Source organism: Rhipicephalus sanguineus, chromosome 1, assembly GCF_013339695.2.
Source record: "Rhipicephalus sanguineus isolate Rsan-2018 chromosome 1, BIME_Rsan_1.4, whole genome shotgun sequence".
In the NCBI taxonomy this organism is placed as follows: domain Eukaryota; kingdom Metazoa; phylum Arthropoda; class Arachnida; order Ixodida; family Ixodidae; genus Rhipicephalus; species Rhipicephalus sanguineus.
This window is the reverse complement of record NC_051176.1, coordinates 139,686,913-139,707,172: the sequence shown is the minus strand read 5'-3', so window position 1 is coordinate 139,707,172 and position 20,260 is coordinate 139,686,913. Positions and strand designations below refer to the sequence as shown.

Sequence of the window (20,260 nt, the reverse complement as noted above, 5' to 3'; positions counted from 1 at the left end):
GGGGGGATCTTATCAATTTGGACTTCATACCGAAGGACATGACGGCGACGGCAAGAACGGCAAGAACCCCTCGAGACTGTCCATATAATTGCTATCGCAATAAAAACTGATTGCACAAGAATTGTATAGTCACATAGCAGTACGTCTTTGAACGGTCAATGAATGATTCCGACTAGCACGCGAACGCGCCAGTATGACCACCCCCATAGGCGTGCGCACGAAGGGGGGGGGGGGGCAAAGTCGATACCGCCCATACTTTGACTTAATCGGAAGGAGGGGCGCTGCGATTAATATTTGCCCTCCCTGAAGGGCGAACCCTCGGGAAGCTTTCGAATAGCGTACGCAAAGCTTTGCGTTGGCTTTTCGCACAACTGCGCATGCGTCGTACGCTAACCGCTTGCGGGCTCCCGTTAAGTGACGGAAATAGCGGGCCGCAAACGCTAACGCTAACTTAACGTACGCTATTCGAAAACTGCCTAAAATAAAGCGCCTTCAGCTATCTGCTCGGCTGCGCGGGTGGCGTAGCGCCAAGTGTACCGCACGCTTTTAATAGGTGATAACAAAAGCGCGTTGCGCCACCGTTCGCTGCCACCTCGTGAGGGACCGCCTTCAAAAATGCGTCGCGAGCGCCGAGAAACCTTACCCCTCGGACACTACGTCGTTACCGCTCGGACACTACACATATTTACAACCGCTCAGAGGAGATTACCACAGCACTATGGAAGCCTCTATTACAAAGGCGCGTAGAAGGACACGCTTGTGCGCGTTAACGTGTTCTGCGAACGTATACCTGGCGCTGCTTCTAAAGTTACGTTTTCCCACGCTGAAAGTGACGCGGGCTTGAAAATTCTTGATTGTGGGGCCGTTTCGGCGCAGTTCGGCGCAATTTTTGCAATTTTTATGCTTTTGGAGCAGCTTGGCGCAGGAAAACGGAATCGTATCAAAAATGCGCAATATGCGCAGCTGTCTCACCCCTGCTTGTTGCAACAAGAATGTAGTTCGTCGCATTTTGTCTGTCAGCACGATCATCTTTACAACACTTGAAATAGTACTAAACTAATTGCCCATAATGTCTTTAAAGACACCTTGCAACACTTTTCGAGGATGTAGAATGCATCAGGCGTTTGCAAATATATATATATATATTTTAATGCAGCTATTGGCCTCTTTAATTCCCACTACACTTGAAGCTGTGCCAAAGTGGAGTGATTCAATGTTGCTCAGCCCACCATTGCACTGAACTTCGGTATCGGCATAACCACCAAGACTAGCTCATTACAGTGCCCAATAATGAAGGCCATAGTATTGGTACAGTGGTATTTTTGTCCTCTCTACCATCAGACGATGCTGCCTAATCTATCAAGAGACTTCTCAATTATATGTTCTGCAAAACACGTAATGAAATCTGGATAATAAGAAACATGTTTGCTCAAGAATACGTACATGACAGCAAGCACAAAAACTAACAAATTCCCTGCCACATGCAAAGGAACATTTGGCTGAGGTGTTCATGAGAACCTGACCTTGAGGCTAGATAGATTAGCCATGCTCTAAAAGTGTTGCAGGAACTCCCCCCCTCTTTATTGTGTGTGTGTGTGTGTTTGTGTGTGTAAAGAAAGAAACAGTGGCAGCATACAATCCACTTCACTTAATAGGGAGTTTTTGAATGGGGCCCCAAAGAAATAGTGTCGAGGCCACTGCGCATGTGCGAGACCCAAACAGCGTTTGGGTTTTGTATTGGGGATGCTTTTTTTAGGTTAGCGGGAGCCCCAAAGCTTGCCCCAAAAGCTTTTCGTCAAGCAAACATGACGGCACCCACTGAAGCGACGGCTCTTGGCCCGGGCTAGAGTGACTTAGAATAGGGGGGTGTCCAAAGCGCCGCAGACCCTATTAGAAAACTCTTAGCTCCTGCCTGACCCAAAGCGAGCACACGCAAAGGGCGTTGGGGCCCCAAACTTTTGGGGCCCCTATTCGAAAATTCCCTATTGTTTGGTGTCACAGGTATTAGTGATCGTACATTTTCACTTCTGGGTATCACCTAGGCGGCACAAGGAATGGGATCACATTTTATAACTCAACATCAAAATGTGTACATTTCTAGTAGTTTATTTTTATTGAATTATATATATATGCCTGAGGTGCTGTTATCAAGTAAACTTTCATGTCTTGAGCTACCTGTGGAGCTCACCCTGCTCAATGTTGACTTGAAGTGTTCCTATTTTGTCATTTTGTGGCTGAATAAAATATACAGATGACTTCTGTATCCCGCAGTGATCATTTTTGACCCTGAGAAATCCTGGGCTTAACGAAGTAATCCGGTGCATAGCATATATAATTAAAAAGGAAATATGTGGTTTAGCATCCCGAAACTGCACAGAGGATTGTGCAATTTAAGCTGAGGCTCTTTATCATGCACCTGAATAGTGTTTTTGCATTTCACTTCCATCGGAGTACAGCTAACCTGTGACCTCAAGCTCAGCAGCTGAATGATATAACCACTAAGCCAATACTGTGGATATTGTGTATGTATTATGTATACATGCTTCATTTATATGTTATAGTATTATAAAAAACAGTTTGAGCAGTGCTTGCATAAGGCTGCATATATTCTGAGAATATTGTTTAATCCTTTCAAAGAAGACCAACTGTGTGAAACACACATGTACCATGAGCTCTTTTAAGAAAAACTTAATGCTCACATGTTCTAGAATGTTGTTTATATTAAAAGCTTCAGCTGTTTCATGCTTGCACTGATGTGCATGCTTATGGAGCCATGGCCTCATTTTTGTGTCCACCCCAGCTCCAGGAGGCCACAAATTACAAATCCCAGCCAAACTCCTTTAACAAGTTATTGAGGTGTGAAGAATTCAAAGTAAGCAGACTGAAGGAGCAAGCAGCCAAGTGTGTGTATTCTCAAAATTGTTAATTTTTATATCCTTGACATGTTAAGGTTGTAGGAGGCTTACTAACCTACTAAGAAACACTAAACTTGACAAAAGGCTTGAAGGGTCATTAGACATTGTACTAAATGGATGTACATTTGAATCCAAACTGCTATGCAAGGCACACTCCTCGAAAACTCATTTAAAGACCAATTAGCTTTTAATCAATAAACAGATATATCGCCTTTGTTTTTGTTTTCAACACGATTTTATATAGTTTCAATACTGAAGTAATTTTTCAATGAATTTTCAATCGAAGCAATAGTTAAGAAGCGAGCTAAAAATTGACTAAACTACCTTGAAACCCAGCGCGAGTAGACATTGAATGCTTTATTTATTTATTTATTTCTTTAAGAGATACTGCAATCTTATACAAGACCTCGGCAGTGTGGTACATGTAGGTGGATAAAACAAAAAAATAACAAGAAAAACAGTCTAGTTTCTTCACAGACTTGCTTTGAACAAAACAAAAAGGCAAGCGTTATTCCAACAATATTCTATTCAAACAATCAGTTAGGATGAAGGAAAAAAAGAAAAACACACGAACGATCTTAGCCAGAGCAAAAGAACGCTTCGTACTGAAGTTGTGATTCAAATTGTGATAGAGAATCCTGTGTCACAGTTTTTATCGGGCAGTTTGTTCCAAGCCACTATTGTTCTTAGAAAGAAAGAATACTAGAAATAGTTGACACGGGTTAGTGAATGAGTTACAGCCAGTGAGTGTCCGTGCCTGGTAGCGTAACCTGCTGCATACGCGAGAAGGTGATACGTGTCAACGCTGTAGTGACCTTTTATTAGTTTGAAAAAGAATTTTAGAGGACATACACGATTTCTATCAGTTATAGCAGGTAGGCTGCTTTGAGATATGAGGTTAGTGATTGAAGTGCGGTCATATGTATTGCAGACGAATCTAACAGCATTTTTTCTGTAAGCTTTTGTTTTCCAATATTGGTTTTAGTGACCAGATCACATATAATTATGTCATATGACATATACAACAGTACACTGCAAAATGAAGACAACTTTATTATGCAGGAGGTTCATTTCATCTAAAACTCAATGTATCTTGCTCTCTCTTAGCCCCTAGTCGTTACAAATGGCAAAAACAAGTGATGTACACAATTGTGTACATAGCGTGTCAAACGGTTAAAAGCAGCATATAAAGCTTTTAACAGTAAATTTAGAATGCCTTGTTCCGAAATAAAAAGGTCAGGAAGGGAAGGCAGTTTTGTAGAAAAGCATGGCAGACAGCCATTATCACTTGTATATACACGCTTAAAATAACCATTAACCCTTTCAGACACCATCTATGAAGAACTGTCTGTAAATGCGTCAAATCGATAAAACATTATTTCAAGGCACTCGATATTCTATTGCAAGAAAAATAATGTCTTAATGCATTAATTTAGGCGTGTTATAGTAATTCAATTGTAACTAAATACCTATTTATTTTGATGTCATTCATGCTCCGTATTTGCGTTAACAGAATGGAATCTTACACCAGAAATATAGTGCCAATTGATTTTCGAGTATGTCCATTTGGAGCAAAGAAAAATTATACTTTTGACGTGGCTTGCGGGTAGGGGCACGTCGAACTGCGTAGTGCCTTCAGCAAACTGATCATATACAACAGTACACTGCAAAATGAAGTAAAATGAAGACAAATTTATTATGCAGGTGGTTCATTTCATCTAAAGCTCAATGTATCTTGCTCTCTCCTAGCCCCTAGTCGTTACAAATGGCAAAAACAAGTGATGTACACAATTGTGTACATAGAGCGTCGAAGGGTTAAAAGCAGCACACGCTATCTTCTCATCCCGCACATTTTGAATTCCTATGAATTCTTTAACTTGTAGGAGATCGAAGTTAAATGCTAGGTCAGCCATAACATTTTCAGCACTACGAACTGAATACGAAGAAAAAGTGCGCCAGTTGATATTTTGCAGGTTGAAATCTCCAGTTAGAACCAATTTGTGATCTTGTTTTACATTAGAACATGCTCAGAATCTCCCCTCCTGACCTGCCACATGGCTTTCTTCATGGGTGAACAGTGCTGTAGAAGCCTGCACTATGCAAATTGCGTCAAAGCCTTGTGAGCGCTTGGGTTGCTGTAGACTTTGGAAGTGCGCGCACTGCAGTAGAAGAATATCGCATTTTTCAGTTGGAGTCACGCTTCCAGCATTTCTTGCACCATGCTCTCCTCTCCAAGTGGCTCAGAATTGTGCAAGTCATTATGTACGAGGTCCAGTCAAAAAAAAAAGGTGAGTCAGCAAGATACCCTAACAGCTGAAAACTTGGAACATTCAGTAGAGTAGCGGCTTAGCATTATGTTGCTACAGAGCACTTGTTTTTGGCAGGCAATGGCATTATGGGGCAAGGGTGGTTCATGAGAGTAAAAGTTTATTTGGTACTGTTATCTGTGCTCTATCTTGGCATAATGGTCCGGTTTTGCTTGTTTCATTAACTGCTACACACTGCGGGGATAGACGTGCTTTCTTGCATCTCCTCTCCACCTCGTAAATTATGACAGCTGTTTGCCAAGCTTGATCTTGGACAACTGCTCTCTTAGCAAAAATATGGTGAGACACAGTGCCCTAGAGCTACTCTCCTGCGTAAACTGCACTTGTTCCTTCTGGGCTTGAGGCATGTTACGAGCATACATCAATGGAGTATGCCCTCACTGGCCTTTCCTTGGCTGCCGCCTCTCACCCCCAAGCTTAGAACTGCTGAGCACATCGTCACAACAGATATTCCACAAGCCTGCAACAACGTGAATATAAAACCTTTGCACCTGTGACACTCTGAGTTTGATGGACTCAGCAGTATGAATGCAGTCATTGGTAGGAGACCAGAAAAATAGGCTGCGATATCTGTGTATAAAGCTTTGAGTAAAGAAAATCCACTTGTGGAATGGTCTGATTCAGCTTTCCAACACCATGCCAGAAAGTTGACAAATCCTGCTGCTGCGTCTCTTGTTCACAGCAGATTCTAATAATGAATAAGTGCATCATCACTTCCCTGGTGCAGCCTCCCTATGACTATTTTATGCAACCGTCTCAACGTTGCTAGGCAGCATCAGCAAGTATCAGCACCATGGCACTAACAATAGTAAAACATGCAACCCATAATACAAAAATATCAATGACATTTTACTATCTGAAACACCATAGTACAGCCAACTTCCTCTTCCGATTTCGGATAATTTGAATCAATTACATATACCTCACCAGGGCCAAAATAATGGAAGTTGCTTGAATATGGTGAATTACAGGAACGAAATCCACCAAATGCTATGCTACTAGTCATGGCCTATGCCTCAAATGATGCACTACTCAGGAGATTGCCTATAACGCTGACAATATGTCTGCAGCCTTCTGAAGAGTTGAATCATCCTAGAAAAGGAAAAAAAGAAAAGTTGCCATGTGTCAAGTGAAGATCGAAATCTATACGGTTGTCTTCACAGAGGAAGAGAAATTTCAATAATAAATACGGCTTTAGGTATCTATACCAGCAGAGCATAATGTAAATAATGTTATTGACATTCTGGGATGTTCACTGTGTCACAAGCAATACACTGGCAAAACAAGGTGACCAATGAATGTTAGATTAAATGAGCACCGCGTGGACACTGCAAAAAAAAGCTATTGTAAGCAGTGGCACAGCATTACAATGTGGCAGGTCACAATTACAATAAACTCAAGTTTTATATACTTCAGTCAAACTTCTGCTCTCCCAGATACATGAAATATAGGAGTCTTGTCTCATTCACAAGTTCAATACAGTTCAGCCAATAATAAAAAAAACTTCAAAGAGATTTCTTGCATCTAACACAACTACGACCATGCATACTTGAGCCTTTTCTCCCAAAAGGTTTTTTTTTTACCGCGTTTCCCGCGAAATTGTTATTTTCAGTTGCTGCACACTCTGTGAGGTGGTTCTTGGGAAGAGAACAAATGGCACTATTTTCTGCAAGCTCAGCAAAGGTATGGCTCAGTGCCAAGCCTACCCTTGAAAGAGACCATAACCAGTATTCAACCTTTGTACCCTTCTCCACCATTTTGTTCCACACTTACTGTGCAACACCTATCGTCCCTTTGTCACACCACTTTCTATCCCCAATAGTCCTCTCATCTCCTTCTTTGCACGTGAGCTTACTCTTCTCCACTTTTGCAGTTGGGCGAGAGTGAGCAAAACATGAATAAAAATGCTGCTAAAAAGGGCAGTTGCTGCCCAAGTCCTCTTGCTGAAACATTAGCTGCAGCAGCATTCCATATCCAACGATTCATCAGTGCTTACCTGCACAAAGAGAAAATGCATGCATGCACTATTCATTCCTTTGGCACATACCTTGATAAAACAAAATCTTATCAAGTCTTGAGCAAGATGTTTGTTGTTTGCACCATAGAAGGCACTGGGAGGAATCCCCTGCAGCTTCTGGAAAAGAAGTCATTTTTTACTATACAGCACATGGCTGGGTCTTGCAATGCACATAGTGACAATTTCATGTAGTTAATATACATTGTGCAGAATAACTGAACATTCGGATGCATAACTAAGCTGAATTCACAGAAGTATGCAATTTCATGTCATACAACAGACACGATGATTACGTAATGCTGGATTTTAATTAAGGTGCCTCGAGCACACAGTAAGAGTTGTTGCTGGGCAAATTCGTTTATAATGCTGAAGAAATGATGTGGCACAGCATAGGCAAGAGAAAAAAGAAAGGGGGGACATAGACACAGACTGGCACTAGTTAATGTCTGTCCCTTTGCTAATTTTGCAATTCCTGTAACACACCAACTTTGATGCAACTTGAAAAGTTCAGCCCGAAGTTTTTTTTTCCTAAATTTGTCAATAGGAAATTAAAATATGAGAATATACTATGAGCACCAGTGGCACATCCCATAAGCATTAAAGGAGACTTTTTTTTTTTCTAGCTTTGTTAGTTACTGTCTCCATAGTGGAGGTATGAGGCATAGTGGAGGTATGAGACGTACCGAAGCTGTTTCAATCAGTATTACACTGAAAAATGAGACGCGGTTCACATTTTGTATGCTCTAGTGAGTAGCAGGAAAAGAGAAGCCATTTTTCTCATTTTACAACTGCTGAGGCCTGATGACCTAATTTGATGCCATGTCTGTAAATCCATTAATACTTGCACCACTGGCTCAATTTTTCGTTTGTGGTCTTCTGAGATCCGACCTATTAGGAAAACACGCACAAAAAAAAGTCTCCAACCAAAATAAAAAATCTAGGGCTGAAAGGGTTAATGCACAACCAGGTGTGATTAAGCATCTGGTTGTGCTTGGTTAAGCATCTGGTTGCAAAAATTTACAAGCGTGTTGAATGTAGCGAAGTTGCAGGCTATTGACCAGAGGTTCTAACACATCACGAAAATTGGGGGTTGTGGTGACGTGATACCACTGATGGCTTTGACCACTGACAGTGGTCAAAGCCACACTGTGTTCACCTTACCAAAAGCTTCAGGCAGAATAACAGGCAACAGAAGGTGAGAAGGATGTTGTACATTGTGGGAGAAGTAGCAGCAAAGTACCAAGCTGATCTTGTATCAAATGTAAGAAAAATTACAGTGAGTGTGGCTTGTGACCACAGCGCCATGCTAATGTGTATTTGTGACACCATATGACCACAACCTCCGATTTTCACTATGTATAGAAAGGCCCTTGTCAACAAACAATATGCCGCAAAGATGCACTGCTTTTTGGAGTGCATGTTAATGTGACTGCTTTAAAGAGATTATAGCTATTTGTTACACATCACAGTAATTTTATTATAGTAGTACAATCGTTAAAGGAGTACCGACACGAAAATGTTGTGCCCCACTTTAATGCATGTCTATTGTCTACCATAACTGCAGCATGAAGCCTCAATTCCTTGAGAGCACCACGAATAATTCATTACAGCACTTTTTACGCAACCTGTTCAAAATGCACATAAAGCGCAATATGACTTCAGGCACAAAAACGGAAAGTCAAGTCACTGAAAGCAGGAGCGGTCATTGCATGGTAACACAAACAATTTATGAGCCCACCAAACAGTCTGGTGTGATTGCTTGGGGGCCATACAACAGCAGCTTAAAGCTGTCAAACTGTCCATTCTAATTTTGTGTTATTACTGAAACACGTAAGGGATATGCTGTTCCCTCTTGTCCCATAAAGTGCTCAAAATGGACTCAGTTTGGCAGCACGACCATAATGTGTGTTTACAATTACATGTCAGTGGCTTCTACTACTACCATAAGATCACCACAAGTTTCTATAATTTGACAAGTCTACTTTCTCACATCTGAAGCAGCACTACCCTAAGCACATTTTGAAATACATTGGATAATAGTTATGGTAATAATTATTTGTTGTGCTCACGGAGAATTGAGGCTTAATAGCACAGCTATGGGTCGATGAGTATCCAATACAGACATATAAATTTAACAAAATTATATGTCAGATACAAGAATTTTTGTACCAGCACACCTTTAAAGGGGTCATGAAGCACCCCTTGGGCTTGTTGAAAAAACACATCCTGCGGAAAGCTGATACGGCTATGAACTGCTCAGCCAAATATTGCAGTCGTGCGCGCCGCGTAAAGGCTACAAGCGGAACGTAAAGTTGCCGTTTTCGCAGGCGCCCTCTTTTCAAACAGAGGCCGGTTCTCACTGTCGTCGGTGGGCGGGGCGTCTGTCGATTGACGTCTCAATCTGCATCGCCGCGTCGCAAAAAACATAGCATCCTCATTGGCCGATAGCCGACGTAAATCGAGAGCGGCGTTCGGATCAGATGCGTTTCTTGCCACGGGGTGCCGCCACTTGCCGGCGCCGCACTCCTCAGTACACGGTAGCCGCGCTCGCGCACGCGAATCACAGCGGGAGAGCGATCGCGTTTCATGACGCGCGCTGACGTAACTTCTTTCCCCCGTGCCATCCCTCCCCGTGTAGCTTCCAGTGCGCTCGTTGGCACGAGAAAAGAGAGAAAGCGCTGAGAGCGTGTGCCCAAACTCCGTAACTCCGCTAATTCTTGACGGATTCGAGAAATTTTTGCGACAATCGATTCAGGAGGCAGTAAACTCCGATACTGAGGTCATTAGATCATTACTTGGAAAAGTTATTCATGACCCCTTTAAGGTAAGAAAATTGAAGATTTTTCACATTAAAATTGAAAAATACTGAACTACACCAATTAAAATTCCTTATAATTCTCAGGAATGTGGCAATGAGAGCATGTAGGTTAACACAGAAAGAAATTGTTAGAAAGAAATAATGATGCAACATACTGACCTTCGTTCTAGACAGCCACTTTGCAAAAAGGTAATCCTTTGGCTCATTACCTTCCAACTTCAGTGTTGATGCTTGAAGGAGACAAATAAATATTACATGCTTGTCTGCACACAGAGAGTTCAAACTTGAGAAAGTCACCCTGAGGGTAACTTGCTCAGCAGTGCACATTTTTCAATTATTTGATGAAGGAGATAAGAAATAAAAACATTTAACAATCACCTTACACTAACTTCTCTCCTTACAAATAGTACTGTTCAAGTGGTGTACAGAATGCACATCACCGCTCTTACCTGGGTCAAAACAACCAGTTCCACATGTTAAGGTTGCAATACCTTGGGGCTTATTGACATTTTAGGTCTTTATCTCTTTCTCTCTCGCTCACACACACACAACACACAAAAAGATTTTGTGCATATACTTGTGTTTATTAGCTTCTCTCTCATGGTTAAATTTTCGGGCAGCATTCATTTAGATTTGTAGCCCTTTTCAAGAATGAGCTGCCAAAATGTTCACCTAAGGCCCTGCAACGCTTTTTCAGCATGGTCAGAAAATGCTGCCGTTCAGTAGTTGAGGCTCCTGAGAACATGTGAAAATCTGTTCCCGGAGGAAAACCGAGCCCTACGAGAGCTGCGCGAGGACCCCACAATTGTCATCTTGCCTGCGGACAAAGGGAATGCTACTGTCGTCCTTGACCGGCGAGACTACAACCGCAAGGTCCAAGACCACCTTGTTAGTGGCACTTAGAGCAAACTTAAGAAGGACCCTACAGCGCAGGTACAGAGAGACCTCAACAAGCTCCTAGGAGACGTATTCGTGAAACACCCGGATGCCAGAGCTCTGCACCTTCGTTTGATGTGCAGAAACGGTAGTGCTCCCGGATTCTACGGGCTTCCCAAGACCCACAAGCCCGGTGTTCCCTTGAGGCCGATTGTGGATTTCACATCTTCGCCACTTCGAGCCCTGTCGAGCTCCTTACACAGGATTCTGGCCCCTCTCGTGGAAAACACGCCGACGCACGTGAAAAATAGCAGCCATTTTGTTGAGCTTCTTCCCCGATACCGATTTGCAAAGACGAATGCCTCGTGTCATTCGACGTAGTCTCCCTCTTCACAAGCATACCTGTCCAATTAGCAGTGACCACAGCGCGTGAAGTGCTGGAGTGTGACGAAAACCTCGAGGCAAGAACAGGCCTGAGCGTCGACGAGCTGAGCCGCCTTTTGAACTTTTGTCTCAGCAACACGTACTTCTCCGTCAACGAAGAATACTACAAACAGCTAACTGGTACTGCAATGGGGGCATCTGTGTCTGTAATGGCAGCAAACCTCGTGATGGAGGCAGTGGAGGGAAGAGCACTGCAGACGGCCGGCATCACCCCAAAAATATTTTTGCGGTATGTCGACGACTGTTTCTGTATCCTAAAAACTTCTGCCGTAGACGCCTTCACAGCCCATCTAAACTCTATTGAGCCGGCCATCCAGTTCACCGTGGAACGGGAAAAAAACAACTACTTGCCATTCATCGATGTCCTCGTGGAAAAGATGGGTGGTTTGCTGCAATTCTCGGTATACCGAAAGCCAACCCACACCGGTCGCTACCTCGACGCTGGCTCCAACCACCCTTTCCACCATAAATCAGCGGTGGTATCCTCACTACTCACACGTGCACGAAGGGTTTGTTCGTCGGATGATAAGTGGATGGATGAAGAACGGAAGATCAGATGCGACCTTCTAAAGAACGGCTACTCCAAAGCTTTCATTGAGAGGGTTGCATGCCGCCACGCCCGCCCCCGCAGACCCCTTCAAGAGGACTCTGACTCGTCGCTTCACAGGCCTGTCCGCGTCTGCATTCCCTATGTTAAGGGCACCAGCGAAGCGCTCACACGTGTTTTGTCGGAGCAGGGCATAAAAGTCGCGCACAGGCCAACTTCCACACTTGGCCGCTTCTTCCCATGCCCAAAAGACAGACTGCCCAAGGAAAAAGCGCAAGGAGTGATTTATTCTATTCCTTGTGCAGATTGTGGCGCTTCATACGTGGGGGAAACGAAGAACTTCCCAGAAAGGTTGCGACAACACAGAAACGACGTCCGCAAGTTCGACAGACAAAGGAGTGCGCTAGCTGAGCATAGCGAGGTGAACGACCACCGCATCGCCTTTGACAACTCCTGCGTCGTCGACTTCGAGGCAAATTATCTCAAACGACTTTTTGTGGAATCCTGGCACATTCAGGCAACACCCGGCAACGTGAACCGGTCTGCAGGTGCGCTGCCAAGTGTGTATTTCAATGGACTACGGCACGTCATTCAAACCAAGCGTGAACCCCGACCTAAAGAGAGGAAGGCTCTTTCCTTCCTTTTTAAACTCTGTTGCTCTCTGGCGCCCCACAGTCACCCCTGAGGAAGGATCCGAGTTGGATCCGAAACGTCTGGTTTTTTAAAGTAAAAGAAGTTTTTACTTTTATAATTCGTTGGTTGGTGTAACTTTTTCAATGGCATTTTCTTCCCAACCAGACAGAACGCTGTCAAATGTTCACCTTTAAGTCTTTGGGCCATACATTATAGCGCAGCACATCAATTCTCAAAGTCAGCTAGAAATGGTTCCCTCTTCTTTATACAAACGATGCCATATACCCAAATTCATGCCCATTGGCTGATCTGAACATCTTGAGCTGCATAGGTACCGTGGCCGCTGCGAGAGGTCGCCACGTGCCCGCGCTCGCAATCGCACTGAAAGTAAATCGTGCGCTCGAAGGGGGAAAAAAAAAGTGCTCAAGGTCATGACGCGCGCGGCATAACTTCTTTCCCCCGTGCCGTCCCTCCCTGCTTAGCTTCCAGTGCGTTCATTGGGACGAGAGAAGAGAGAAAGCAATTAAAGCATGCAACTCCGCTCGTACTTGACGGATTCCAGAAATTTTTTTTCGGCGGTAGACTTGTGAGGCAATAAACTCTTTTAATGAAGCCATTCGATTGTTACTTGGAAAAGTGTTGCAGGTCCCCTTTAAGATAGTGTCATAATCAAACATCACGATAAGTTTCTGACTTTTCCTATATTTTTCTTTTTGCTAATGAGCTATCTTTCAAACAATGCATAAAAACATAAATATTATAATAACTGCCGAGGTTTTACATGCCAAAACCATGATTATGATTATGAGGCATGCTGTAGTGAAGGGCTCCAGAAATTTAAACCATCTAAACCATCTGGAGTTCTTTAATGTGCACCCAAATCTAAGTACGTGGGCCTCTAGCATTTTGCCTCCACAGGGTTGGAACGGCTGAAATAGGATTTGGAGCAATTTTTAGAGCAGCAAAATGTTGCTTTTGGAGCACAAAAATCCAAATCTGGAGCACGTCACAAGAAAAAGCCTGAATTTTTTAGCAGGAAATCCCAAATTTGGAGCAGTATAACAAAGAAGGCTTACCTTTAGAAAAGAAAACAAAAATACGTACAAACCATTAAAAATCAGCTAACTTGTGCACAGTGCATGTGAACACTGCTATTTCAATAAAAGCAGTGTGTTGAGCCATCCTACAGTGCGAACAATGAATAATTCCACATTAGCATTTGCAGGGCCTGTAAAATAATTCGACAGGCACTGCAAATGCTAATGTGGACCTGCGAACCTGGCAACCTCGAAATTCGGGAGATTCGTAAAGCAGGAGCAAGTGGGGGTGGTGAAAAAAGAAAACTGGTGTACGTTTTTGTCTATTCGTTTCTCAAGGCCGCAGAAACGCCATACACAGCAGCTCCAAATGATTGGCAATAATTTTTTAGGTGTCGGCGATCATACAAGTACTCGTAATTACACGGCACGTACACGAATGAGTAATGAAGGAACAAAATGTGCTGTGTCCCTGACAGCTAGTACGCTTGCGGCCTGAATGTCCAACGAGACGCAATGTACAACGAGACTGAATGTCCAATAGTGGACATTCAGTCTCGTTGGACATTTCGTCTCGTTGGACATTCCGTCTCGGTTGGACATTCAGTCTCGTTGGACATACAGTCTCGTTGGACATTCCGTCTCGGTTGGACATTCAGTCTCGTTGGACATACAGTCTCGTTGGACATTCCGTCTCGGTTGGACATTCAGTCTCGTTGGACATTTCGTCTCGTTGGACATTCCGTCTCGGTTGGACATTCAGTCTCGTTGGACATACAGTCTCGTTGGACATTCCGTCTCGGTTGGACATTCAGTCTCGTTGGACATACAGTCTCGTTGGACATTCAGTCTCGGTTGGACATTCCGTCTCGTTGGACATTCCATCCCGGTCACAAATTTCACTTTTCCGTTTTCGTTCCACACATCCCAATATTTGCTGTGAAAATTTTCCGAATGTGCCCTAACATTTGCGACGTGCGTGAAAATTCGTTTCGTCGTGATAGGACGTGCGCTGAGACTGCGTATTACGCACGGCAAGGATATATATATATATATATATATATATATTTGAATAAGCTTTTCCAATGGGCCAAACGTACTTGGGAAGAGAAGAGACACAACTAAGCGGTTGTCTTAATTTTATTTGCCAACGGTTTCGACCGGAGGACCGGTCTATATATATATATATATATATATATATATATATATATAGAGAGAGAGAGAGAGAAAGCGCAAAGACACGAGGGAATAAAATAGGAAACAAGACGCAAAAAAAAATTCGGCAGATCCCACGTACCGTGGGAGTCGTCGTTATGAGAAGCATGCGGCGGGTAGGTGAATGTGGCGTAACTTTTTTTACTTAGCGACACGTACAAAATGACGCTAAAGATTTGTATAAATTGTGTGCGCGCACACACACACACACACACACACACACATATATATATATATATATATATATATATATATATATATATATATATATATGGCAACGTGGGTATTACCAACACCAGAAGCGGTAAGCTGATATGTAGTGCTTATACGTGTCCCGAGAACGCACGAGCGTTTCACGAACCCGTGTGCATGTGTGCAAGAAGTTCTTGACAGTTCTTGAACAAGGGCATCATCACCGTGATCAGCGAGCACCAGCAGCTGGTCATGACCTATTACAGGATCCGGTCGTGATCGTGGTGACGAATGGTCCATGTGTAGTGAAGTATGTGGTATAGTAGAGCTGTTGGAATTCGTGGATGCCTCGGTCATTTCGTCGACAAATTGTCTGTCGACAGAGCCGGCGACATGTCGGAACCTGAAGCCACCCTTCGTGTTGGTGAGGGAGGCTGGTAGGCCTGGATAGTGCTACGTAGACCAACATCAGTGGATGGTGGTTGTCGTATTCGTAGACTACCTGGGCCTACGTAGCCTATTCTACAAGGCGGCTATCAAGCAATCTGGCATCATCCTCGGTCAGCATGAGGCCATCGCCCAACCTCGTAAGAAATGAAGAGGACACTGCGTCGTTCTGGTGGACGAAGTGCACTTTACCGTACGGTGATGTGGATATCATATGTAACTTTCGTTAATGTATACCTCCGGGGTCAAGCAATACTTCAATATAGCTTCCTGAATCATAGGAATACAAACGTAATGTTTATTATACTGCTATAAAAGCGGAGCCAACACTGGAGCTACAGACGTTAATCTGATATGACGCCTGTATCGTAAAGTACACATCGTAGGAGTATCTTGTAGTGTCTATTGCTTTCTTGTAAAATTAGATAGCCAGCACCACAACCACAATTGACGTTGCACCGACACTACGCCTGCATAGGCTGTTTTCCCAAACCAGTTTATAGACCTGGCGTGGCTCAGTGGTAGAATACCTGATTGCCACGCAGAATGCTTGGGTTCGATTCCTGCTGGGATCCTAATTTTCATTCTTTCCATTCTTTGAGTCAACGCTGCCGACATTGGTTTTCCTTAACGTTCTAGCATTTAAGTTACCAATGTCTGTTGTCGCCGTTCCAGGAAAGATATAAACTGTCAATCACCTGTGGCGCATACCCGTACACCGCGGCCCGTGGTAAACGGGTATGTGCCACACGTGTCTAGTGGAAAGGGTTTGACGACGTACGCGACAGGATTTTAACGTTATTCATGTCATGACCCGACAGTCATATTCGTCAAATCCTCTTACCCTACCATGCAAATTTTGGTCTAGACCAAGTTAAGGAGGCGATCATGAGAGCACCCAGACGTAGGCGGCTAGATAGATAGATAGATAGATAGATAGATACGTAGATAGAAACGCTCAAAGTGCCAGAGGTTCGCTAAGAAATGCTTTGCATTTAAAATATTTAAAGAGCTCCCTTTTGCACCCGTTTGCTCGTGTTCATATAACTTGATGCCTTTTCAACAAATCGAGTTGAAAGTTTGCGCTTTTCATGCTTTTGTTATGTGCGTCCTCCCTAAAAATATGTACCTGTAACTTTACCACACTTTAACCCTTTGATGCCCAAAATTTTGTTTCAATGCAAAACATGAAGAAAACTCTGGCATGCATAAAGAAAGGTCACACCATGTCAATTACGTTGTCAGAAAAAAATTATGTTTATTTATAGGTGAGTAATGAGGTGTTGCTCCTGAGCAACATTGGGCACTTGAGGCACTACTTCACATCGAATGCCTTGAAGCAGTTGCGGCTTGGAAGGAGGCACAAGTGCATGTTGCACTTAGCGCAGTACACAAACGTGCAGCCGAACTTGCAGAACTCGTATCGGTTCTCTTTTACGCCGTACTGTGGCCAGTGGTTCATGCCCTCATATCTCACATCCACTTGTTCCACACTGCCAGAACATCCAGAAATGAGGCACCCTGACTGTCCCCGAAATCACTAATATGAAAAGATATTTCCTCATCTTCTCCTTGATGTTGTTTGCGCAGGTGCCATTCTTCTGGGTAAAATACAGATTTTATTGATTGCACAGTGTGTCTACCATCTCTTCATCAAATAAGGCACAAAAGTACTGGTATGGACTTAGCACATCGTCGGGTGGTGGGGAAGCTCCTCCTTTCAGGCTGTGTCATCAACCATAAGGTCTTTTTGGTCCATTTTCAGCGAGCGCTTTCTTTCATTTTTCTGCGCTGCGCAGCCGAGTGGCGGGATGTTCACGGAACAGCTTCAACAGGGTTACTTGGCATTCCTCCGTCGTCTTCTTCTCACGGATGCTCATCGCGAAGATTTAGCACAACTTCAAGCGGACAGGAATCAATCAATTTTTCATCATCTCTAGATTCATATTCGGGGTCATCTGGGTCCCTCCCAAATCAACATCGGACAATTCACCATCCGGAAGGAAGATTAGCTCCGGTATTTCTTGATCTGTCAGCCATTTTTTTATTTTGACATCACCATCTATACATGAAAGAAAAAAGAATATTGACTTATAACTATCACTTATCGTATTTCGTAGAAATAAGATTATGTTATTGCCTGGTTTTACATACAGTCAAGCAGAGAAACACAACAAGCGTATAACCCTATATCTGCTTGCACCTCCGCAAATGCCCAATGTTGCTCGTGAGCAACAGCGCTTTTGGCGGGAATATTTCTAACGCGTAACATGCGCCCACACCATTCAGCCTGTTCATAAAGGTTCTACAACGCCTTATGCGCAATTTTAAGTCGAACATATCTCGTAGTAGCGTCCCGTTCCGTTGTAGTAGAATAAATTTACTGACGTGTGTGGAGCTTGCGTTGCGACCTCTCAGACGCTCGAACAAAGCACTAAAAAACAGGCGTTGCTATCATCTGTGTGTATTCGTTTGAAGCTTAGGACGCTTGGTAGACTTTGTCTCTTTTCACAGATGGCGCCAGCAGTATCACACAACAGGATGCGTTTGCTGAAAAAAATATTGTTGTGGTTGTTGCCCCAGAGCAACAGTGGGCATCAAAGGGTTAACAATTATGCAAAACCAAAAAGCCCGGTACCTCACCTTGTTGAGTAATCGATTAGCTTTCAGTTTTTTCTCGGTAATCCGTTAGTTTTTTTAAAAAGGTAATTGTAATCGCTGACGCTCTTTCACTGTAATGCGTACAAGTCTGTTCCCGACCCAGTTTTTTTTTCACTTGAGCTTCACAGCACTAATATCGACATCATTGGAAGAGTAATAGAAAAGCTCGTGTTCAGGCCGGTTCTGAAAAGTCCTCAAATTATTTTAAACATCATAAAAACGGTTTTATTGTCGCCAACGATTACCTGTATGCTATGTGTTGTAATAAAAAATTATTCACGCGAAGCACTGCAAAACGCGAGCAAGATTGGCTACTTCGGCAATAAGCTCAGAAAAAATGAGCACTTCGCAGCGGATGGCCTGATGCTCTCTTGACTGGCCCGGTGCAGCGGAGGTGTAGGTCACCGCTCATTGCACGTCACTCTAATGTGGTGTGACGTCACTAAAACTTTCGTTACGCTTCCTACACAGTGACGTCGGTGTCAGACGCGCTAGCGATGGGTCTCGATCGCGAGAATGAGTATTTATACAGACTTTGGAAGTGAATTAAAATATATTCTAAACGTTTGCTGCGTGCAATACTTCGTGCTGAGCGTCCTTGTTTACAGAGAAAGCCTACAGCAGGCTTTTTATAGCCTCAAAATTTGGTGACACCACCTCTTTAATGGCCTAGTCTTTCCTATACCGGCCCGCGGTTCTCTAGCCGAAATGCCATGACATGTTTTCATCAAGGTAGTCAAAACTAAAACTAATATCCCACACTCAGCATGATTCATAATCATTTCGTGGTTCTGGCGCGTAAAACCAAAGAATGTAATTTTAAAGGAAAAGTTCCTCCCTAGCTTCTTCGACCCGCATTCTTTAAGAGGAAAGAAGAATTGTTCTAGGGGCTCGCAGAAAGCCAACAATCAAGCTAAGGAAAGCATAGGTACGTTATTTGTGGATCTTTTTAACTGTGGTGTAATGAATATGACCTAAATTGAAAGGACTTAAATGGGACGAAAAAGCACACTTTCTTTCAGTGGGTTTCAAACCCACAACTTTCGCATTACGCGTCTGATGCTCTAACAATTAAGCTACGATGGAGGGCGCTCCCTCGTCCACTTTGTTGGGTATTTACGTGAGCTTGATCCCTGGGATTGTTAGCAAGCGCAAATCGCCGCCGTAATTATAAGGTTGCGGGTTCGGATCCCACCGATGGAAAGGGTGTTTTTTCGTCTGCTTGGATTCCTTTGCATATGGGTTATAATTATTACATCGAAGTTAAAAAAAAGCAACAAATAATGTCCCCAATGTTTTATTTGGCTTAATTGGCTGTTGGTTTTCTAACAAATAACTGAGTTTTCGCACTTACATAGCAAGGGATTCGTCCTGCCTCGTGACGCTTTCTGGCAAAAATAGTGTTTCACACTCGCCGCCTTAGCTACGAGTGGCGCTGGTAACGCTCTCAGGGATTAAACGCAGATAGATACCGCACAGAGTGGACGAGGGAGCGCCCTCTCTCGTAATCTTTTAAGGGGCTGTGATGTCCGATTTATGACAAAGATAAACAGGAACAGCAAAGTATGCAAACAACCAAAATGAAGCATTAAAGTAACATATTCAATATACATATGAAAACTAAAAATACAAAATAGAAATAAAACTAACAAAATTTGAAATTATGGTAAATGCAGGAAAGCGAATACGGAAACAAAAATACGACGCCCGACGCCACAGACAGTCAATATTTGGAAAACACACACAAAAAAATGCTATCTTTCGTTAGGCTATCTTAACCCAATGAATCAGTTGTCTGAGAAATTTCAAACGAGGACACGTTTATCTCTTCTAAATTGGACATTCCGTCTCGTTGGACATTCCGTCTCGGTTGTACATTCCGTCTCGGTTGTACATTCCATCTCGTTGGACATTCCGTCTCGTTGTACATTCCGTCTCGGTTGGACATTGTCTCGTTGGACATTCAGTCTCGATGGACATTCCGTCTCGGTTGGACATTCCGTCTCGTTGGACATTCAGTCTCGCCGGTCACGTGACCCATTGGACATTCAGTCTCGTTGTACATTCCGTCTCGTTGGACATTCAGGCTCTGAATCCAGCTAGTACTAATAGCCCCTTCTAAATCTCAGTA

General features: G+C 43.3%; 1 protein-coding gene across 2 annotated transcripts in view; it reads right to left on the bottom strand.

Moving 5' to 3' along the window:
- Positions 1–6,089: 6,089 nt before the first annotated feature.
- The window catches only part of LOC119399068 (kynurenine aminotransferase), a 67,637-nt gene continuing 53,466 nt past the window's right edge, over positions 6,090–20,260 (bottom strand). For both annotated transcript variants that reach the window (XM_037665886.2, XM_037665892.2), the window contains 3 exons: positions 10,237–10,307; positions 7,290–7,376; positions 6,090–6,334 (listed from right to left, as the gene is read on the bottom strand). In XM_037665886.2, coding sequence (XP_037521814.1) covers positions 6,287–6,334; positions 7,290–7,376; positions 10,237–10,307 — 206 coding nt within the window. In that variant the 3' untranslated portion in view covers positions 6,090–6,286. The remainder of the gene's footprint in view (positions 6,335–7,289; positions 7,377–10,236; positions 10,308–20,260) is intronic.